The following is a 24,612-nucleotide window of genomic DNA, read 5'->3' on the forward strand; positions in this document are numbered from 1 at the left end:
TCGACGGTCGGGCCCGTTGCCGCACAAATAGCGGGCGGGGTCCACCGCACACCCGTTTCTTTTTGGTATTCGGTGTCCCACAAGGCCCGGTACTGTGCCGCTGCCGTAATAAGTTGACAGCAGCCGTACGAGCGACGGATAATGAATGCGATCGGCAGAGGGCCCCAAAATGCCATCTTGCTGGGCTCACCTTGCCGATGCGCTTGCCCTCCACCTTGAGAGCCTTCATCTTGGAGAAGTAGTGGTAATAGGTGACCACGTAGGTAATGATGGACTTCTCGTCGGGATGGTCCACGCTGATGTCTGGCGGCAGAGAAGACGAGCCAAAAGTGAGGAACGCGCCTCCGCCCACGCATCGTCTAGTGTGCTTTCCAACATCTAGCGGTCGCTAACAGGAACTCCGTCACAGCTAGCGTTAGCCACATGCTAACTCCAAAGTACATACAGTATACGGAGGCATTTAAGTAGACCTTGTTTAAGGTCACCTTAATGAATTTTTAAAACTCCCCTTCACTAAATGTGGCGTAGATGAAAGAAAGAAAGAAAGAAAGAAAAAAAGAAAGAAATATTGTGATATTTTGAATGTTATGGAATATTGATTTCATTTTCTTTGGGGGCGGTCGTGCAAACAGACCTTCGGGGTCGAGCAGCTTGGTGAGGCCCAGGTGCTGCTCGGCCAGGTTGAAGGCGTTCTGCAGGTTGTAGTGCGCGTTGGACTTCTTCAGCTTGTCAAAGTCGATCAAGTCCGGTCTGATAGGAAACATCGCACATCAACGAGATCGCTTGACAGATGTTCAGTACGTATGTGCGCATTTGTGTATATGGGTCATTCTCATATCATCTGATCAATAACGGTAAAGACGTGGCCCGCCGAATTTCCTTTTGAAAATCGATTTTGGAATTCTTGGCGCTTGTTATCAATCAAAAGATGAGGATTGTTTCTAAGAAAATAAACTATAACAACACTTTCCAAACGTTTGATACTAATATGTCTTTACCGTTCGGTGTCCCAAATGAAGTTTGATGATTTGCAGCATGTTTTCTGAAGATGCTAATAGAGGTTTTATATATGTATATGTATATATATATATATATATATTCCCCCACAAGTGTCTTTACCATTATTGATCAAATTACAGTATTTGAAAATGACCCATATGTCTAGGTATTTGTGCGTGTATGAACTGCATGCATGTATTTGAGTTTGCACTAGTGTGCAGTCCACGCTGTTTCAGTGTCGGATAATACTGATATTGTACATTTTTATTTCTTCCTTTTGGTGTTGGAGATAAAAACGTGGACCGGATCAATGAAGGAGGTGGAACGCGACGTCGCTCACCTGTGTTTGTGGATGATGGCGTTGAAGGCCATCCCGTCCCTCCAGCTGGTGGAGAAGTTGTGGATGTTGACGTTGGGATATCTGGACCGTAAGAAAACCCAGAGGTCACATGCAGAACTAACGACCTCCAATTAGGATTTGAATTTATTCCGTGAAGAACCCATTGAAAAGCCATGAATCCGTGACAACCGCCATCAAAAAGAATTAACAGCATTTTTTTAATAAAGACAAAATAGCAGTTCATTGTACAAAAACGTTATACAGTGTTCACCCACATATTCACGCTTCGCAGATTTCTTTGTTTTTTGAGCCTAACCAACATTATTTGCTGAAAAACCCACCTATCAGCTGTTCTTGTGTGCAATATAAAAGTATTGCTTTTGGTGTCAAGAAACTATGTCAACGTGAGGGGAGGAGCTTCATTTTGTCAGGCCATCTTCTGGTGTCTACGGGCAATGATATCCCTTTTTGGGGCGTATCAATTACTCACAAATTTTCCTCAGTCCCTCTTCCTAATAAATTGTGGAAAACACTAAAACAATCAATGAATGATGATGATGATGAAGTGGAATTAGTGCACGCACTGCTTTATTCGAGTGTTGGATGTGTGCCTTTAAGGGGCGCGGCCTAGTGAGTGATGTGCGACGCCGGATCGGGTCGGCCCGTCGGGATGCGTGTGAGCGTCTGGCCGTGAGCTGTGGCCTACAGCGGCTGCATGCGCGTATTCTCATTTGTTATTTGTAAGTTGGACCATTTGTCCCATTTGATAAGCGGCGACGGGGGCAGGGCTCTCCGACACAAACTTTAAAACGCTCCAATTTGGTTTTTTCACTCACTCGATTTTGGGCTGGTGACACAAAACAAAAATGTCGACCAAACTCGGGCGGATGGGAAACACTAACTCACCCGGCCGTCTTCATCTGACACCAGAGCAGCAAAGCGTCTTTAGCCGACTTCTTCTCTTTGTTGTCCTCCGTCTCCACGCTGATGTCTTGGATCTGGCACACACACGCACACGCGCAAACGTCAAGGCTGGCGGACGTCGCCGAATCCCACCGAGGCCGCGACCACCGTGACTACAGGCGAGACTCGTTAGGCCCTAACTAAAATGTCCGGGAGGAGGCGAAGTCAAGCATCACGACACAAACGCGTTACGTTGATGAGCGCGCGGGCGTCGCGTTCATCGTGCACAATCGCCGCTGAGACGTCAATCGCACGGGCGCACAGCAACGCCAATTAAACATAACCACCACGTGTGACACAGCAATTCAAAAGTTGACAACTTTGGAGGAAAAAGTCAATGTTCAATTCAGAATATTTGAGGAAAAAAGCTGTAATGTTATGAGAATAAAGTCATTTAAAAAACAAAACTTACATGAACAAATATGTCTTTAATCGGGACAAACGAGGATAATCTTTTACAAATAGTCATTTTTACAATCCAAGTGATAATTAAGATATAGTCGAAATATGATATTAAAGTCAACGTTTAATAAGGCAAGAAAGTCATTTTGATACGTGAATTTGAAAAATAACATTTTATTCTCAATATCCTGCCATTTATTTTTTTAAAAGACGCCTTTACGCAAAAAAAAAAACACAAAAACAAATAACGCTATCGGCTCTGGAAGAAAATTCAATTTAATACAAAAAAAATAAATAAAATTAAATTTAATTCAAAATGTATATATATATATATATATATATATTTTTTTTTTTTACCAAGTCTAACTTTAAAAAAAAAAAAAACATTTTACAAATACAATTTTACAAATTACAGGCAGTTTTACAATTCTTTGTCCTTTAGTATTTGTTGGATTTTACAGAGAGCAAAATCAGCAAACAATGGGCAAACAATTTGGCTGCTTTATTTGTAAGCGTTTGCTTGAATATCATTATCTTTGTCTTATGTTGTAATGTGTTAAAAAAAATGGCAAAGAATTGCCAATTTCTGCCCATTTGAAAAGGTCTAATATCAGCGTGGCCGATGAATCGATTTTCGTTTATCCGGTTTATTAGTCATATTGATTTCACAGTTTTTGTATGTAATCAAGAGTTATTCTCTCAAGTTGTATTTTTAGGTGCCTGGAAGGGATGAACTGGATTGACTTTCTTTCCTGTGGGACGTATTGTTTTGGATTTCTTTTTTGGAAGCGGGACCTTCTGGAATGGATTCATCACGAAAACCGAGGTGTCGACTGTATATGCCTTCGCCGTTTGTTCTCGAAAACGAAAGCAGCGACTTCTTGGAACTCGGAGTTGTTGGCTCACCTGAAAGCGCAGGATGATGGTCCAGATGAGGCCCAGCGTGAGGCGGTGGTTGCCGTCCACGATGTCGTGCGAGCCCATATTCTCCAGGTGGACGCGCTGCTCCTTGAGGAACTGCAGGGCCTTGTCCACGTTCTCCAGGCAGTGGATCCGCATGCGGCCTTTGGTGGGCTTGGGCTGAGGACGGCCACACGCCAACGTTGGCTCACGCTCGCACATTTACCGGCCGTGTGATGTTAATTTCACATTTTTTTATTCAATTTGCCATCCTGCCCAAAATTGGTGAATTCAAAAGTACTCATTCATTTTTGTCATTTATCTCATTAAATTATTGGTTGTTAAGAATAAAACATGTTTCGTTATGAGTTCTCCATATTGTTTGTCTTTTGTGAAATGATTGGTTCATTCATGTTCATTTTTGTAACCTGTCCCGTCAAGCAGAATGGATCCATTTTATGCTGAAAAGTATTTTCTACTACTATACTAGAAAGACAATTAAGAATAAGACTTAATCATTTTATAACTCACGTTTTAGTCCATATTTTACATCCACATTTAAAGTAATTGGGGGCATTTTTGATTTATTGGATTAAATCCTCGGTCAATTATCTAAAATTCAATTTGAAATGTATGTCGGAGCGTCCTATTATGATCATTAAAAGGATCTACTTTACATAGCGCCAGTATTGTTTTGTTTTCAGTTTGACTTGGGCCATCAGTCCAGTGTGTTTTCTTTCAAATCCAGCGTGTGCGTGCGTACTGACCAGCCTCTCCCCACTGAGGACCTCCAGCAGCTTGATGAGCATGCGTCCGTCGCGGAGGTCGACGTAGAGGTCGGTGATGCGGCAGGAAACTCTGGACAGGTGCGAGTTGACCCATTTGGTGAACGTCTTCTTCTGCACCGCCTCGCGCTCGTCTGCACAGACGCACCGTATCGCCACGTCACTTCAAATTCGTCTCTGCCGCGTGTGCGTGCGAGCTTCCTCTGCGTGCACGCTCATTGTTCCCTGGCGTGCATGTGAGCGTGCACACGAGGGAGGGGCTTCCTGTGTGAGAGAACCCTCCAGAAATACACACACACACACTTTTTGCTCTTGCTCTCACACACAAACTCACATTCATACACTCACTCTCTCTTGCTGACACTATCACGCACGCACGCAAACACACACACACATACAACTTCCTCTCTCTCTCTCGCTCACACACACACACAGTCTTTCACACATGCACGGGTCTCACACACTTTCACAACGTCTCTCTCAAACAATCCCTCACGCACAAACAGTCACTGGTTCTCACACATACACATGTATGCGCAGGCTTAAACATTCATGTGCTCTCTCACACACAGTGATGTCTTTGTTTTACAACATGTGTGTGTGTGTTTTCACATTCCAAAATGAAGCTGTAAGTGTGTGCGTGTGTGTGTGTGTGTGAAAAATATAAAAAAGGAAATGTTATCAAAGTGTTTGTGTGTGTGTGCGTGTCGGATGTTAACAGACAAACATGACAAGCATTGTGTTGCTTTTCCAGCAAGCCAAAGGTCAAAGAAAACATTGTGACCCCAAACTGAGGTATGAAATCAACAATCAATGCCAATATGGATATTTTTATCCACCTATTAGTACATGGCCCTACAATTGGCGGGCGACCATTTCAGGGCGTACCCCGCATCTCACGCAAAGTCAGCTGGAATCGGCTCTCGGGCTGTGCGATGAATCAAAATTGAATCGTGATTTTGACTTTGGCTTCTCACAATCATAAAAAGGTTATTTATCATCGGGGAAAACATGATTCATGTGCCCAACGGCACGTTGTGTGTATGCGAGTTCCTGCGTTGTGAAAGCACCCTGAAGGTACCGTGTTGCTTGCAGCAAGCGTGTGACGGGCGATGATAGCAGGGATTGGCTCCAGCACGCCCGCGACCCTTGTGAGGATAAGCGGTACAGAAAATGGATGGATGGATGGATGGATTTAACACAATACATACTTTTCCAAACATCGCCATCTCAATGCTATCCATCAGTGGAAAAGCATATTGTTGCGCGAGAAAACATTTGCATTAGATCACGGGAGGGATTTACTTTCAGGTAATATAACAATACTCACAGGCACGTTCTTCCTCATCTGTGAAAAACAAGTTACAATGGATCCCCGCATATTTGCGGTTCGGCAGCCGCGGATTCACCATTTGTGTTTTTGTTTTGTTTTGCTTTGTTTTTTAAATGATGGTCCCTATCCCCCATGAACAGCGGGGTTACACTTGATATCAATAAAGTTGAATCACGATTTTCATCTTCTACTTGTTCATTTATTTTCTGGTTGCACTTTTAAGTCATATTTCAAGTTGAGTTTTGATAGCTGAATAAATACTAAATAAATACTTAATCGTGATTTCAATACCATTCAAAATAATCAGCATTATTATGACTATTAAAACAGCCCCGCCCCCATTTTAGGCTCCAGCACACCTGCAAACCTCGTGACGATAAGCGATACACAGGATGGATGGACGGACAGACGGACGGAAGATTAATCGATGAGGAGCTTCATGAGAAGTGATCGTCCCTAGACTGGTTGCCAGCCAATCGCAGGGAACTTACAAACAAACAAGCATTCCAAGGCACAATTGCGAGGCCGCCGTGCTGTCCCGCCCAATAACCCCTCATCTGACCTCGTCGCTTTCGAACACTTTTCAACACACGCACTCGCAATCAAGCAAAACTCAAAGTCGGAGTGTTCAATGACGTTTAGTGCTGAGCACACAGGAAGTGTCAGCGCACGGGCATGTGTGTTGCAGTAAGAGGAGACGGTGCTGTATTGATTGTGTGTGTGTGTGTGTGGGGGGGGGGGGGGGGGGGGGGCTAGAACACACACACAGCGTTGGGACGTGACCTTAACCCAACGAAACACAAAGCAGACATGGGCGTGGATTTTTGTCTCCATGGACACCGAAAATATAGAACACAATCAATTGCATTTTTTTATATATTTAAATCATACACACACACACACACACAGTCAGAAAGACACCGCAAGACACACACACAGAAGCATGCACACATACACTCACATATACACGGACAGAAACACACACTCATACATGCACACACACACACAGACACTCAGAAAGACACAAACGCAAACATGCAGACGAACACACACGAACGAACATCTACACGTACGCACATGTAGGCACACACAATTAACGACACACAAACATGTATGCGCAGATGCAACTCAACTAAAAAAATGCATTCATACACACGGAAAGACACGCACATACAGACGCATACAGACAGAAACACACGTACACGGACAGATGAAGAAACGAAGACTCACACACACACACAAACAAACACACGCGCACATGCGTTTACACAAATACAGTCACACACACAATGTTGATGGAGAGGATCATGAGGTGCGTGTTGGTCACAATGCATCCAGCTTCCAAGTCCCAAACATAAAGAACAATTGTGGTGCATCATGGGATGTCAAGGTCCTGATAGCACACACATTCCTCAGTGAGGACACACACACACACACACACACACACACACACACACACACACACACACAATCATCATCTCTGTCAGAAAGAAAAGGGACACAAAGAAAGAAAGAACAAGTTCAAGAAAGAAAGAAAAAGAAAGAAAGGTCTTTCCCAATCATCTATCATCGTGTTAATTGAACTTTCTTGTATCCAAATGACCAGTGGTATTCGTCCTCCGTATCGGTCAGTCCTCGAGAGCGATTATTTGCTCGTTATCCGTGTCATGTGTCGGGCTCTCGTGACTGAACCGAGTCAGTCTTTTTAGATGCTAACAGCTAATGTTTTAGAAGTTCCAGTCTGAGACAAGCAACTGAGTGAGTGTTTCTCTCGACGCTAACTGTTAAGGTCTCAGACTGGCAACTGTCTTTTTAGAAACTAGCGGCTAACAAGTTAGCGTTGTAAAGTGGGTCACGCGCCAGTGTCCAGTGCGTGAGGGAGAAACCCAGCGTCCAACACGAGAGAGGCCAGTGAGGTTGCGTCCAACATCTGGATCCACTAAGACGCACTCGTATGTCTGTTGTATGTTTCCAACTCACACTGGATCGCATGACACTGTCCAAACACACACACACACACACACACACACACACACACACACACACACACTCATCATGTGGTCATGGCAAAACACACTCTTCCATTTCCAGCATTCCAACATTCCTGCTGTCCCACGAGAGAATCGGGAGTCCAAATCTTAGCCCGCTCGCCCCAACGACGGGAGTGCGTGCGCGTGTCGTTACCACGGCGACCCATCTTTCATCGACGAGGGTCTCTGATGAAACGAGCACGCCCAACTCGACCTCGCCGTAGTGATGTCATCACATAGAAAGGAAGTTAATCACGTCCAGTAATGTGTAACCATTGCGCAACACTAGCCTGAAAGTGAATTTATTTCTAGTGCAGTGAACCTCCGCTTTGTCTCACGGGTTTTTGAAGTGATCGGTGTACTACCACATTGTGCCACAAAACGCTGGGGGACTCTACTGGAGGAGATGCAGCACAATTAATTACTGTGTGCACTGAATCGCACGCCGATCTCAGGGAAGCACTTTCAAAAGTTTAATTCTCTTTTGTTTGATGTGTCAGTTATAGTTAACTTTAACAGGGGTTCACTGTATGTTATTAAAGTTAGTTACCTAAATGAACAAATGTGTGTGCATGTGACATTCACCGAGCACACAAAGAATCTGTTCAACATAGCGTTGAAGCGCTAACGAAGCAACGTGTGCGTGTTGTGCCGTCGCGAGGAACAAACTTGTGTCAATGAGGTCTTCATATGGACGGACATTCACCATCACATGGAGGACGACGAGAAAAGGGAGGGGGAAAAAAAAGAAGACGGTGACAAGCTTATGAGCCACTAAGGTGTTGTTGCTGCTTGTGCCATCGCCACGGCAACCGAAGGCCACAGTCGGTCACGGTGTCAGGTTGTCACTCAAGCAGCCTGACATCTGTGACATCGTGTCAGCAGCAGCCAATCGCTTTTGGAACATTTACCAGCTCCTTGAATTATTCACGTTGGTTCGGAAGCCAGCAAGTGGTGCACAGACACTCGGACGAATAACTTTGTTTAGCATTATTTTTCTTGCGACAAATCATTTCTAGGGGTTTCTCATTCTCAGAAACTCACTTTTGAAAATTCTGCTCCCGAAAAGAGTTTTTTTTTTTTTCTTCTAATTGTTACCAAATTTGAAGCAAAAACTGGAGAGATGACAAGACTAAATCGTTTTTATTTTCATCATTGTGTATGGGTGGAGCGTGGCAACAACGTTGGATGACTCGCCATGAAACAAACTCTAATTTGTATTGTTTGTGATCTTCACACTGCAACCAAAAACAACACAAAACATCTGGACTGCAGATAGTGACGCACAGTATTAAACTTTCACTTTCTGCTGTTTGCCCAATGCTTGGCTCTAAGCCCCTCCCCCTACGTGCAGCCAGGAGTGGGTTCAGTGGGCGACTTCCATCAAAGGCCTCTTTCATCGTTCAACACGCACACGCACTGGTTTGAACCAGACGGCGTGGCCGCCCTCCATCACTTCCTCCCGGTGTCACCTTGGCAGCCGCCGTCCGACAATGGCACCATTCTGCCACGTAAGGAGTTAAGTGGCGAGAACGTCTGCAACGTGTTGTCGTCGCGGATGCTCATGTGAGCGGCTGACCGGCAAACTGGTCCTCCTCAATGGCATCATTGACAAACTTGCAGATCCCGAGGTTACGCTAGGCTACGGACTTTTTGTTTTGAGGGCAAAAGTGTTCCCAATCTCTTGATTTTCCCCCCCCCCCCCTCATAAGATTTCCAATTGTAATAAATTTATTTTGCGCCTTTTGCTTATAAAGCAAATGGCAATGACATTATCCCCCCCGCTAGCTTAAGGCTAATGCTAACATGGGCAGTGATTAGCATCTGTGTGGCCGTGGTCAAACAATTTGAGCAACGGTCATTTGAAAGCAAATGGTCAAACAATACTCACTCATGTACTATATTCTTTATTCTCTGCAAAGAGCGGCTATATGAATCCCACTTGAGTTCTAGGCAGGACACTCCCTGCTGCAATATGATTGACTGCTGTAGCCAGGCAGGAAAACAAGCATGAAATACGGACAAAATGTACTTTCTATTTTCATCAGGTGGCCAAGGCGCGCACACCAAAAGGAGCAGCACAATGTGCATTGATTGAATGTGACAAAAAAGCGTTTCATTCTTTTTAGGCCTATTCAATGATGTCCTTACTGTATGTTTTTATGAAGTACAATAAACAAAAACAAAAAAATCACATTGCAAAATGCAAAAATTGCTGTTTTATGGGGTTTATTAAATTCGTATCTCGGGCCACACTTCATATCTTGGGCCACGCTCTGACTTTTTGTTTCCAGGCACAAACTGTTCACCGTCCGACCAACAAATCGTCAACTGCCGACCAATCATTTCAAACAATGCTATCAATGAGTTTTCCGTTCAGGTAAAACAAATGTCACCAAACTCTGCTTACTTCTTGTTGTTGAAAAGTCGCCATAAAACCAAAGAAAAACCTTTCGATAACAGTCATTAAAAGATGACGAAAAATCGCCTTTGATGAGAGTGCACAGATTAAAAGCAGTTCATTGATTAGGCTTGAAACCTTAATTTGAAACCCAAACAATTGTTTGAAATCCTACTTTGAAACCTGAATTTAACACCCTAATCCAAATCAAAACCCTACTTTGAACCCCTAACCCTGGCTTAAAACTCTAATTTGAAAACAAAACAAAAACAACAAAAAAAAAAAAGAGTTGGCGACTCACATCAAAACTTTGAATCACGGCAGAACCAGCAGCCGACTGATCGGCGCTCGTGGAAGCAGTTCCCAGACCCCGACCGCTGCGCGACAGTTCAGTCGGGTTAGGACGCGTAGCTCGGTGGGCGGCGGCTTGAGAAAGCAACATCGAGCGTTTTTGACGTGACTTTACAGGGAGACCGACAACAAGAACAAATACTTTCACTGTTAAGCAAAGGGATGTTTGAAATAGGCTTGGGTCTCACGTGACTTTTTTTGCCATTATTCAAGCAAAACAGTAACAGATGCTAATCTTTTCTTTTTTGACATTTCATACAACTGAAAAACAAAAACAAGACTGAGAAAGGGCTGTTTGATGGCAAAATCAAAACTGAGAAACGTGCCATGAGCGACGACCATGAACGTCAGGGGCTTTTTTTACACGCCGTTCTTACAATTGCGACACACACTTTCAACTCCCTCCTGTGACAAATACTCTGTTTAAACTATACAGATACTTACTTTGTTCAAGTAACACGTGTCAATCTCGTTTGACTTCCGTGTCGCCATTTGCCAAGCTTCACCTCCTACTCGTTCGCTTCTCCTCAAAAACGATGCTGATCTCAAATCCAAAGCGATGCAACGCCGCAATCGACAGGGATCTGTTTGTCTTAGGCCCCCATCCTGTTGTTTTAGCAAAGCTACAGTATAATGACCGTTCATAAATACGAGGTCTGTGCAGACCTCCCCCAAGGCTGAGCGAAGCTTCCTAAAAGTGGGGAAGAAATGATGCATTGTTTTCTATGGGTTTGTCATTGTGACTTCCTGGTTCATGGAGGACAACTAACAGACGGGAGGGGCCATGACCATTCTGGTGGGGGTGGGGGACTGTTCCAATGATGCGATAGTGGCTCAAAGGGCAAAAATAAATAACTAAGCAACCATTCCTGTATTCACAACTTACTTCCTCGATATCGAGTCTCTGCCAAGTCCAAGAACCATTATTGTCCAAGGGTTTGTGCTAGTTTGTGTTTACTCTTCTTTCTACAAAGGAAGAATCTTTTGGGGGACGTTCACATGCCCAAAAACTGACTTTTGCACAACTCCCAAAACTCACTCAGCAGCGACCCCTCGAAAGTTAGAAAACTTCAATCAATCCCTGACACTAGTTTCATCAATCGACATAAAATGGGGCGGACGCAAAAAAAGTCTGAAGGACCCATGCTTGAAATTACACAGGAAGTCAGCCATTTTGAACATTTTGGTGTTTAAACACACAATGTTTAATTGTCTTTTGTTTTATGTGTTCGTTTGACAGTAAACTTCAATTGGGAGTGACAAACACACAGCTTGAAGCAAGCACACTTTTTTGGAGAACTGCGAGCGAGTCGTTTTGTTTCTTCAAAGTGATATATGTTCGTCACTGATTTCTTGACTGCGAGTGTGAAAAGGTGTGCAAGAGTTGGAATGTGTTTTAGTGAAGCCAAATCTGCTTAAAGAGTGTGAAAGTTGCCTAAAACCTATTTGAACTTTTCAGGAAACAAGAGACAACAAATTTAACAAACAAGAAGTCACCATTTTTCTTGATTAAACCTTTGCGGATGACCATGACATGGATCTACACAGGCAAAGAAAAAACATTTTTAGCAAGCACATTGGTCTTTTGTTATTGCTATTGTGACAGAAAGTTAAAAATGTCTTGGACAATTATGCTAACAATCGCAGGTGGGTCTGGAACGCATCAGTGACGATAAACTGGGTTTACCTCGACACTGTGAGTCAAAATGACAATTTTCTTCTCCATCAGAGTGACACTTTGTGCACTTCAAGATCTTTGACCCATCCTTTGGGTGAGGATGACAAAGAGTAGGAGTACAGCTCTTTGTCGTCCATCTTTGCGTCACACCGCTAATTACAGCGAAAGGCCGCCACTGGCGCTCATGTAAGTTGCAGGAGGAAGACGAGGACACCACGTGGGAGGAAGAGCGACGAAAACAACGGCGAGGTTGGCCGATCACGTTAGACACGCCCCGCCCCTCCATTAACAGCTCGGGCACCCGCAGCGGGATCTATTTGGCTGGTGTGGGACATCAGCGGGAGGAAGGGAGGGAAAGAAGGAAGGAAGGAAAGACAGACGGTAGGACGGAAGGACAGAAGGAAGGAGAAAGGGCTTTCACAGGGGCACGTCGCTCCCGCTTCGGCCGTCTTTGTGCATCATTGTGACGAGCGATCGGGCCTGAACGCCATCGCAAGCACTCACCTTCCTTCACAACCCAAATTCTAACTTTTGTTCTGTACAATTAATTGTGTTCATTTAGTCGATTGCACTCATTTGGTAGCATTTCTCTTGGCTTCCATTATAAGTGGATGATGATGTTTTTTGTCCAATCGGATTTCAGCCTCTATGTGTTGCCATGTCAATGTAATCTGCCCAGGGCCTTCACAATCCGTAGTGCCCGCCCAAGGAACTACTAACTATATTAGTAATGGGACTGTTTCTTTAACAAATGACATTTCAAATTCGTCCTCACAGGCCCATAGCGCAGGTCCTCGATAACGTCAGCATTTTTATGTCCTCTGATTGGTTGGTCAGAGCAAAACCGTTCACCTCGCCAAACACATCTGTACACATTAATACTTTTACAGGGGAACTAAAGGCATTTCTTTTTTTGCAAGAATACATTGTATGTGCCACCACTATATATATATATATATATATATATATATATATATATATATATATATATATATATATATATATATATATATATATATATATATATATATATATATATATATATATATATATATATATATACACACACACACACACACACACACACACACACACACACACACACACACACACACAGTGTGCGACTGGTTAGCACATCTGCCTCACAGTTCTGAGGATCCGGGGTTCAAACCCGGCCTCGCCGGTGCATGTTCTCCCGGTGCCTGCGTGGCTTTTCTCCGGGCACTCCGGTATCCTCCCGCATCCCAAAAACATGCACGGTAGGTTGATTGAAGACTCTAAATTCCCTGTAGGTGTGAATGTGAGTATGGATGATTGTTTTTTTTCCCCTGTGTGTCCTGCGATTGGCTGGTGACCAGTTCTGGGTGTGCCGAAAGATAGCTGGGATAGGCTCCAGCACACCCACGTGAGGTTAAGTGGTACGGAAACGGATGGATGGATATACATATTAACTCATTCCCTGCCAATGCCATCCAAAGACGTCATTAAAGGCCTCTTTATACTCCCGCGGTCGCGTGGCCGAGAACGCCCGCATTGCATCACGTGACCGACGAATTGGCCCCTCTGCGTAGCTTGACGCGCACACGGCAAAAAGTGTTGCTGCGCGTCGAAGCTCCGCGGAGATCATCTCTCGTGATTGGTCCGTTTTAGTCACATGCTGTGATGACGTACTCAGCGTGCCCCTCGGTTCTACGTACCATCTTCGCCGGCGCCTTCTCGATGGATTTTGCAGCATAATTAAACGTATCATCTGGTCATCCAGGTCTATTTGTTCTAGCAGACACTGTTCCACGGTCGCCATGGTTGTTCCTTTGTTCCTTGTTACTGAAAGGAAACTAAAAACGGCTACCTGAAATGGCCCAAAAAATGCAGAGGAAACTCCACCCCGTGGCGTCCTAGCCAAAACCGGCCGTAGCGACACCCCCGACTTGGAGGAGAACTGCAGTACATTTTCAAAACTGCGCGTGTGGGTTGCGCTCGAGTATAAAGGCAAACTACACGCGGGACAGCCGCAGTGACGTCCGGGCGAGTATAAAGAAGCCTTAAGAATCCATCTATTCCCTGCCAATGTCGTCTAAAGACGTCTAGTTCACGTTACAATGTAACATCTGTTGCCAGTACTGATTTGAATTTTCCATTTCATCCATCTTGCAGGAATTCAACATCCGCGAGTTGAGAGTCTTTTAGGATTGCGATGAAGTCATTTTTTTTTACCCTTGCCAATTACGTCTTCAATAAAAAGTATTCTCTAGTAATCGTATCTGTTTTTTAAAACTTCGTATCTATTTTTTAAAACTTCCAAAAAAGGTCATTGAAAGCGTTTTTTTCTTCACATCCCACGACAGCAATTTCAACAATGTATTTTTATAGTAATAGTACACAAGCAGTGACTGACAACCACCCAAGATCCCATTCACTGCCAACAGAAGAATCAAATAAGATGTGGATAAAACTTTGCAAGATTTGATGCGCAAGGTCATAAAAACCTGGAATATTGCGCTAACGGTTGAGGAGGAGTCTGGGGGTTCCAGTGAAGGAAACGGCTGCCAGTGAAGGAGTTAAAGAGAAACAAGTGCAGGACTCCCACTTAATGTATTGCAGGAACCCCATTCAGCATAACGCTGAGTTGGATTTCGTCTTAGTTGTTATTAGGCCAGTCCATCAAAATTTCACTTTAACTGAAACCAGTGCGTGGCGCAACAACGGTTAGGGAGGTAAGATCTAAACCACACGTTCTGCTACAAAAGTAAAAATGCGACCCAAACCAAGGTAAAGTTGTGCGAGTGGACAAGCAGGAACTTTGGCACACGTTCCTTCAGGTGCTGCCAAATATTGAGTTAGAGAGGAAGTAAATGAAGAAGAAGAGCAAGAAGGAGAAGGAGACGAGCAGCTCGCTATCGAGCGGGAGGTTGGCACTTTGAACGTCCATTAACCTTGCGCTAAATGAGACCTGCCGGGACGTGACACACAAAAGCTGTCAGTCATCATCTGGATCTACTTTGGGCACCACAGTCTAACTCAGGAAACATATGCCCAATCATGTCCTACAAATACGACAATCTTCTTGCTTTTGGCAATCTACACGTTCGAAGTGTCACCATCAAGATGTTCGTTCATCATGACAAAAGATTGACAGCTGACTGACAGCTGGGTTCATCTAAGAAAGGTGATGAAGAGCACATTTCAGCAGCCCCGCCCCCAATTGCCCATGAGCCTCAGCATCTGACTCATTCAAGTCATTTATTGTTTTATGATTCCTCACAAGAATCAAATGTCAAGTTAAGTCATTTTACAACTTACCAGAACATTCTTGCCTCTCAATATGCAAATATGAGGGGGAAAATAATGTGACTTTTTTTATGACAACTGAGCCGCTAACGCCTTACAATCTAGCAACGACTTAGTAGCTAATATGTTAGAAGGTAGCCAGCTTGGATGAGAGGCCAGATGAGCAGAACAGTCCACTTGCGATCGATTGAATGCCCTGAGGACGAAATGGCCTGGATGAATGAGAATATTCACAGGCAGCTTAGAAGATGGTGGCTTATGGCTGACAACCTAAAAAGGGATGTTTTAAAAGCTAGCGGCTAAGGTCTTACAAGCTAGCAACCAATGTCTTCTAACTTAGCGACTACCTAGTGGCAAATGCTTTACAACCTAAAAGCTAATGCCTTACAACTTGCAAATGGTCTAAAAGCTAGCAGCTAATGTCTTATAGCTTAGCGACTACCTAGTGGCTAATGCCGTGGAACCTAAAAAACATTTGTAAGACCCTCGAGACCAAAATCTTACAACCTTGCAACTAACATCTTCGAAGATACAGGCAAACGTTTGAATATCTGTGTATCGGTTACAAACCTCTATCTCGGAACAATCCCGGAAGGGTTGAGCAGAAATGACATTTATTTTTTCAAGGTATTTATGGCTGCTACCACAAAACATTAGCTCCGAGAATCTGCCCTGCTGGAGGCATTTTTATGAACTTTGTAGGCCATCTATATGTTCTACAACAAATGAATTACTCCATACGCCTCCAACAAATTGCGTACTTATTTAGCCAATGAGACTGACCATTCAAAAAAAAATTTTATATAGCACGTGTTGTATTTTTTCGGCAAATTTGCTTCATGTGATGGCTCATCCCTGTACATTGTATTTATTTTTCCCTTTGTAAATGTTTGACACTTGTTTTTTGTTTTGCCTTTTCATTCTCATTCTGCATTTTAAACTTTCATATATGTAAAAAAGAAGATGGCTAATGTTTTACGATCTAGCGGCTCCCAAGCAGCTCATGTCTTACAAGTCAGCAACCGATGCCTCGGAACCGAAAGACTTTCTATGTCACAGGTGTCAAACTCAAGGCACGGTGGCCATATACGGCCCGCCACATCATTTCATGCGGCCGGGGTAAGCAAGTCATGTGCGTCGACTTCATGCTCTTCTGTACCAAAATGTTTAATTGTCTTCACTTTTATTAACATTGAAAAATGGCACGCATTTTAAAATAAGTTAAGAATGACTCGGGCATGCGGAACTTTTTAGTGTTTGGACCATTTTCAACTGTACGAAAACCAAGCAAACTGTATGAAAACTGGGACAAATTTTGGTTAAAAAAAAGGCCGAGACCCGAATCATAGAAAAAGCAAGGTTCCACTGTATTTGTAATGATATGATGAGGCAATTGTATATTTGTATGGTTCCACAAACATAATGGAGGGAAAGCAGAGTGTACAATGTGGCTCGTGACAAAATTGAGTTTGACACCCTGGCTCCAAGTCTCTGCTCTCTAGCTTGGAAGACATTAATTAGAACCTAGTAGCTCATTTCTTAGAATCTGAGGATTTATGAGCAGGATGAGAAGCCAGTGATGTAATCAGACACCCAAAAACATTTTCTCCTCTGAAGAGGGACAGATGGAGACTTTCTTTTTTTTTTTTTTTTTTAAACAGAATCTAGATTTGCTCTCCATTCATTTGGTGCCGTTTTGTTTCTTTAGGGGAGTGATTCTCAACTGCTGGGTCGGGACCCGGAAGTGGGACGCTGACGCGGAGTTTTTAAAAAATATGTACAGAAATAAAATCATAATTAAAAAAAAGACTGGACGACGGTACCGCCATACGAATAGCTACGAATGCGTAGTGGCATAAGACTACGTGGTCGTGCGGCACAAGAACGCTTTCTTTTTCATTATATATTTTTCATTTATCAAGTGTTTTCCATACAAATACTTTTACTGTAATTGCGACTTCACTACTGTGTTAGCGTTGTTGGCGATAGACTATGGCGCGTTCCGATTTGTGTACAAATTCAGTACAAAAGCAAACAAAAACAAAAAAAAACATTTAAATTATACATAATAAATAAAAACAGGTATTTGAAGTGCATCCCAAGTCGGACTTTATTGGAAAATAACATTTTGACAAGTATGTGTGATAAACGTTACGACCTTCCTAAAAAGAAGAGATCAGTGCCAGGATTTAAGTGAAATTCTTTGGCTGTAATTTTTGTGCAATTTTGATATCTAATGTTACTATACTTAATGTACCTTTGGTTATCATGGTCATCCTCAGTTTCTTAAAGTGCTCTGAACATGTAAGATGTGTAGTCATGTTCTTCAAATGTTCTTGATATTCATGTTTTCAAGGGCTACTTTTGAACAATCCATTTTCTTCATTGTTCTTGACTTATATAAAAGCAGGTCGTGACTTGGTGACGATGGGCAAATGCGGGTCGGCGGGTGAGAAAAGTTGCGAACCACTGCTTTCGAAGTTGGCTGTTGCTCAGTTTCATCTCAAACGCAAACGAAAGCTCGAAATCAAACGCTTCCATCAGTGCAGAAGAAAAGTTGCTGGGAAACTCCCCCGCCCCACCTCGCCTCCTCCTTCTTTTTCTTCTTCTTCTTCTTTCTCCCGTTGACATTCCCAAAAAAAGCAAACATGTGCATCCTTCTTACCTTGCAGCTGTTTGAAGCGTCCCTCCAGCTGGTTGTAGTTGAACGCCGCCTGGCCCGGGAAGCCGCCGCCGCCCCCGCCGGGCCCCGGGCTGGAACCCCGCACGGGGCTCCGGCTGGGACTGTGGCCGTGGGAAGGCGCCCCCGCAGGAGAAGGGGAAAGCGGGCCGGCGTAGTCCAGCGCGGGCGCCGAGAAAGTACTGGTGGCGCTCTGGAGCTCCATCGTCAATAAACGTCTACACCAGCTCTAGTCAAGCATCCGCGGAAATTACCCAAAACAAAAATAATAATCAAAAAAGTTTCTTCACACCAACACGATTGAGTTCCAGATTAATCCGCACGCTTCAGGAGCTTTGATCCAGGAGGACAAATCCATGCGTGAGCATCCATGTGTGCACAAGACAACGACAGCCTTGATTCAACTCACCCGCCACAAGGAATAACAGCGAGGAATGCGCCGGAAACAAGATGGAAGGATAGCCGCAGATGGAGGGATGAAAAGATGGAAAGGAGGAGGGAGGGAGGCGGAGAAAGAAAGAGGCAATGAAGGAAAGAAGGAAGGAAGGAAGGAGTTTGTCCTCCAGCGAGAGAGACGCTCGCACACTGAAAAGCTCCAGACTGAAAACACCTCCAGAGGCGCGGGGGAGGGGGGCCGGTCGGGGGAGGGGTGGAAGGGGGTGGGGGCAAGAGGGAGCAGCTGCCTCAGAGCTCGCAGCCAATCGCGCCAAGGCTCATTAGCATAAGGGGCGGCGATGGAGTGGCCGAGCAAGAAAGGCAAACATAGCGAAAGAGAAATGAAACTTAGAACTTAGAAATGCAACGTTTTCAAAGGGTGTTTTTTTTAACTTTTTAAACTCTTACATTTCTTTTACTTTGATTCAATGTTATCTTTTAAAATATATTTAAAATTATTCAATCATCGTTTATATACATCCTTCTATAAACTATTTTTATATTATATTTCAACTACTGAATCGTTGATTCATTCATCTTCCGTTCCGCTCATCCTCACGCGGGTCGCGGGCGTGCTGGCGCCTATCCTGAACTGGTCGCCAGCCAATCGCAGTACTAAATCGTTTTTAAAAGATTTTTTTACTCTTTAAATGTCATGAATTTTTAAATGTATTTTTACCTATTAAAAAATATACTTTAAATATTTTTAACTGATAGTTTCTTAGTGTTTCACTGTGACTAAATTTTTTAAAAACATTTTGAACTATTAAATCGTTTTTAAAAGATGTTTTTTTTTACTTATATGAAATGCTATTTAAATAAATGTTAACTCTCCAATGTATATTTTAAAAATAGAATTTGCTGTTAAAAGTTTTTTTTTGCTGCTATTAAATATTACTTTTAAAAACCTGCATCCATCCATTTTCCAGGCGCGACGGAGCCGATCCCAGCTATCTTCGGGCGAGAGGAGAGGCTTTTTTATTAATTAAAAAAAACAGTTTTTAAAATGCCTTTTTTTATACCATGATTTAAATGCCACTTCTATTTGTTGTGGTTTTAAAACAACCCTCGATGAATGGCGCTCCAGGCGACATATACTCAGGATAATTACAACCACCAAGAGGGCAACGGCCCATTGTTGCCACAAACAAGCGAACAACCGGCTTCGCGTTAATGATAAGAATCATAATGATCGGAATGTCAATGATAAGAACGTTAACGATCAAATTGAGACGTTGGCGGGTTGAAGGTGAACAAGGACGTGTGAAAAGGTTGGCGTGATCAAAGAGATCCGACCGAGCGGAAAGAGGAAGTGGGCGGATGGACGGATGGACGTTTCCTCCCTGCAGCGAGCGCAAGTCCAAGTCCAAACATCCTGACAATGTCTTAGCGCTAAGATTAGCGCAGCCCGCTCACTCGTTTGTGTGCATGCATCTTCTTCCTGTCTGAGCTCCACCGCCACGTTGAAATTTAAAGGAGACATAGGATGGAAAACTTTATGGATCTACTCGCGCTAACGCTCATGCGAACTCCTCTTGGCTTCCTAGCTTCCTCGGCAACGTTGTGACGAAACACGTTGGCGGCAAGTCGATGATTGACAGACGTGCTGAGGGTAAAGTTCACCTGGGTGAACTCCAACACGTTTTGAAGCCTTCATGTTAACGGATAGCTCTCCAGATGCTAGCAGCCCAAAGTGAATGCTAACAATTTAGCATCATCGTGCTTGTAGCTTAGCTTAGCAGAAAATGTAAATAAGCTTACTAAACATCACTCCCACACTGTTTTGTAGGCATGTTCCATATCCCTTTTTTTCCAGACCGATACCAGTACAAGTATTCAATTGAGTTAGCAAAACCAAGTGCCAATACCACTAGTACTTTTGATACAATTAACTCAGATCATTGTGAACAACAACCTCTCTTTCTTTCTTTTTTGCGCACATGATGATTCGTCATGGTGTCAATCTGCCACAGTGTAGCGGCAACTACTGGCGAGGAGGACTCACTCAGTTTCAATTTTTGTTGCCTTAAGTATCCGCGACTGGTATCGGCAGCCTTCACAAGTACCCGGTACATTGAAATTAGGACGGTATTGGCCTGACACAGAGACCCGCCCATCCCTAATGTTTACATTAGCATGTTAACCAGCGTAGCGAACATGTGTTTAACAGCATGTTGCATGTTTATCAGCATCTACACTAGCATAGCTAATATGTGTTTGAAAACAAAAATCTTATATTTATTAGCATGTTCATCAGAAAAGCTAACAGAGCGTTTGATAACATTTGTTTATTAGCATGTTCCCTGTTACGTAGCTAATATTTATTAGCAGGTATACTAAAACTGCCAAAATGAAGTATTTAGTTGAATCTGTTTATATTAATGTCATCACGAGCACAGCTAACATGGCGTATTTCATAGCATCTCTCAGGTTCACACCGGACATGAAGTGCGCTTTCTCGTCGCGTTACTTGCTTGTTAGTTAATTATATACACCGAACGTACATTTGCTCCGCACTAATAAGCTCCTCCCTCACGGCGTCTTGGGGGCGCTCGCGTTTAACGACGCATCTTTTGATTTGATTTTATTAGCATTGCTTATGTGTGAAGAGCATTTCTTATATTAATACTAGCATGTGCACTAGTGTAGTTAGCATGACATGTTTAAGAAACCTGCGTTTAAGAGTGGTGGCTCACTTTTCATGACCTCAACTTCAATTACAGCAGTAATGCTAGCGGCTAATGCTAGCAGCTAATATTAGCATTGACATCTCCATGCATTCATGTGTTGTTGCTCATCTGGGAGCTTTTTCAAAGGTGTCGGAGCTGCTGAGCGTAGCATTACACCAAGTTGGACCAGTTTGTGTCCACGAGAAGAAGAAAAAAGAAAGAGGGAGGGCGACGATCGCAGAGTTGAAAGGTCAGAGAGCAGAGCAAACAGACAGCAGATGTTAGAAGAAGTTGGTAGAATGCGTTGGCCTCACCCCGACCGTCACGCCGCGTTTCCTGTCGTCATCCCGCTTCCTCGTGGCTCAGACCCACAGGGCGGCACCGATTGTCGGCCAAACGGACCCGGTCGTACGCAACAGCAGACTTCGGAATTATACTCGGCACACTTCTGCTACTTTTACTGTGGATTTCACTGAATACTTTAGAGCTGGGATTCACAAACTTTGACGGGAGGAATTTTTCCAAGGACACCTTCATAGTCCTAAAGCCAATTAAACACAACTACCATGTGCACTCCTAAATGCCACGGGATTTTCTTTTCAATGTTTCAACCGATCCAGCACAGCGGACGACTGGTTAGCACATCTGCCTCACAATTCTGAGGACCGGGGTTCAAATCCCGGCGTCGCCTGTGTGGAGTTTGCATGTTCTCCCCGTGCCTGTGTGGCTTTTCTCCGGGTACTCCGCTTTCCTCCCACATCCCAAAAACATGCATGCTAGGTTAATTAACTTGCCCATAGGTGTGAATGTGCGTGCAAATGGTTGTTTATTTGTATGTGCCCTGTGATTGGCTGGCGAACAGTTCAGGGTGTACCCCGCCTCTCGCCCAGAATCAGCTGGGATAGGCGCCAGCACACCCGCGACCCACATGAGGACAAGGGGTACAGAAAATGGATGGATGTTTCAACCTCAAAATTCTATATTTCTAAATTTTATATTTAGCCATCATCGCTAGCTGAAGTGCACTGCTTACACTAACAACATGGCTGCCAACAGAGCCAAAAACACAGTCAGTGTTGACAATTTAGCAACTTTTGACTAGTTTTCAAATAAACGACAAGCGACTTGACTTATTCCCGCTAAGGAACAGACATCATCAGTAAGTGAACGGAGCTCACTCGAAGGCAATCACTCCGAACATTGCCAAAGAAATCGGGGCAATTTACAGTGCATGTTATGCGAAAGCAGTCAAGTATCCACGTCGGAAACGTTTGCCCTTGAGGTACGTGCTTGCAAAATGCTAATATTTTACCGAGGTCGCCTTGCCTCAACTGTACAACTCCACATGAGAAACGAGTGTGACAAAGCTGGAGGGGGTGACTAACGCACGTTAGTCTTTGGTTAACAGACTTACGGACCAGCCGAGCCGCGCAGTTTGACGGCTCGTCTGATGTGAAATTGGTGAAAATTTAAATTTCAGCTTCTTGACTGGCAGCCGTTTTCCGAGCATTCTGACTGAACCCACACAAGATTGCGTTCTGTCACAATATCCGCACCGAACAAACCAGAAGAAAGAGTAGACTCTCTTCTTTCACCAGAAGTAAAAGTTAAAAGTCAAACTATAAAACAACATAAACAAGACAAAAGGACTTTTGATTGCAAATAATCTTTTTTTTTTTTTTACAAATATTCAGTTTGGAAACACGCGGAAGCGATACTAACTCACCGCATGGCTAGAGTTGAACGTCACTTGCGTTTTTACATGCCGTTCGCCATTCGCTCCATAAACTCACTCGTCATCCTATCTAATGATTGTAACACAGATGTTTTACAAACATACTCTATTTATAGCACATATAAACATACTCTGGTCGAGTGCGAGTTGCCTTAATTTGTCCGACTTTCTCCCCCTCATAATGGACACGACAAGCTGCTATTCCACGCCTACCCACTCAAAAGCATTCTTGATGAATATATACGTTGGCAGTAAGCGTTTGGATTCCAGTTGCCGAATAAAAACGTCCGTGACAGTCAATGAGATAATACAGGGGAAAAAAACGTTTTGAAAGATTGTGGGAGCAATCAAGCTAATTCAAGGGGGTGAAAAAAACCCTAACGCTTTGAATGATATTTTCATTTTCTTTTTCCTATAAGCAAAGGGTTGAAAGAAAATCGAATACAATCAAGAATGGGATTTTGGTCTCAAAAATTGGAGACTTAATTTTACGTCAGTATCGCCGAGGCCCAAAACAGCAACAACACAAAAGTTCTTCATGCCAACAACTGTGTGCAACAAAGAAAGTGATAGGTCAGCGACAAAGTTGCCAGCTGTGATCTGCTTGCCAGGCCAACAGCAGCCACAGTTCAAACTGTGCTGATGAATTTTACACCAACATGTTAACCCCCCCCCCCCCCACACACACACACACACAAAGACATTCCTGTACAGACAACAACAACACAAGCCTAACTCTCATCAAGAGGGGACCAGCAGCCACTTCACGCCGACATTTCAACAACACACATGCACGCACTTAGACACACAGGAAGAGGAACAAGCGCTCTCCAGCCGCCTTTGTGGAATTCATCCGACTTGGTTTCTATGGCGACTGCTGGTTTTGTGTTTCCTGGTATATCGTATGTGTGTGGAACACTCCTGACACACGCGCGTGCGCCTCTATTGTTACTGCTGTCAGGAGAAACCTCGTACGTCCAAATTTGCTCCATTTTTTCCCCACAAATCCATCCCATTGGTCAGTCCCCACGTGCAGTGGCGGTGCCGCCCTGAGTGGCGCCCTGCACGAAGTCGCCCCGAGATATTCACTAACTCGATCAAGATGGACTTTCTCTTTTTTTTTCTTTTCCTGAAAAATAGTCATTTTGAAGACGCAAGGATTCCACCAGACAGCGACGCTACGTATGTATTTGTTCATATCTTTTTTTTTTTTTTTTTAATGGTTAAACATGCAGCAGGTCACATTGCCCCACGAACACTTTTGGCGTGGCAAAGAAACACAGACGAGTGCTTAACACTAACAATGAGGCCGACACCACAACGTTAGTCATCGCATTAAATACAGTAACAAGACGCACGCGTGCACACACACTTTGAGTCCTCGTGCATATTTGAGAGCAGGTGTGAATTATTCAGTGACGCAGGACACTGCAGTCTACAGTCACACTAAGACACACACGCCAATGGCCAAGGACGTTAACGAGTTCAAGGTGAAGATGGAACACTGCCCAACAACATCACTCATATTTACAATTAAAGAATTTAACAGATTCGTGAGCATGTTTATGCTTCTTCTATTCATTGTCATTTACAACACAAACACACACGCATGCACTAAAGGCC

General features: G+C 43.7%; 1 protein-coding gene across 6 annotated transcripts in view; it reads right to left on the reverse strand.

Annotated features, from left to right (window-relative positions):
* LOC133409570 (spectrin beta chain, non-erythrocytic 1-like) overlaps positions 1 to 24,612 on the reverse strand; it is an 80,667-nt gene that overhangs the window by 37,994 nt on the left and 18,061 nt on the right. For 3 of the 6 annotated variants that reach the window (XM_061689757.1, XM_061689756.1, XM_061689761.1), the window contains exons 1-7: positions 18,136 to 18,730; positions 4,372 to 4,523; positions 3,611 to 3,784; positions 2,246 to 2,337; positions 1,340 to 1,420; positions 635 to 750; positions 191 to 303 (exon numbers count right to left, since the gene is read on the reverse strand). In XM_061689757.1, coding sequence (XP_061545741.1) covers positions 191 to 303; positions 635 to 750; positions 1,340 to 1,420; positions 2,246 to 2,337; positions 3,611 to 3,784; positions 4,372 to 4,523; positions 18,136 to 18,355 — 948 coding nt within the window. In that variant the 5' untranslated portion in view covers positions 18,356 to 18,730. Of the gene's footprint in view, positions 1 to 190; positions 304 to 634; positions 751 to 1,339; positions 1,421 to 2,245; positions 2,338 to 3,610; positions 3,785 to 4,371; positions 4,524 to 18,135; positions 18,731 to 24,612 lie in introns of those variants that run through there. The other 3 variants (XM_061689759.1, XM_061689760.1, XM_061689758.1) reach the window with 1 other exon arrangement.

The sequence above is a fragment of the Phycodurus eques genome, chromosome 11 (assembly GCF_024500275.1).
Source record: "Phycodurus eques isolate BA_2022a chromosome 11, UOR_Pequ_1.1, whole genome shotgun sequence".
Lineage (NCBI taxonomy): Eukaryota > Metazoa > Chordata > Actinopteri > Syngnathiformes > Syngnathidae > Phycodurus > Phycodurus eques.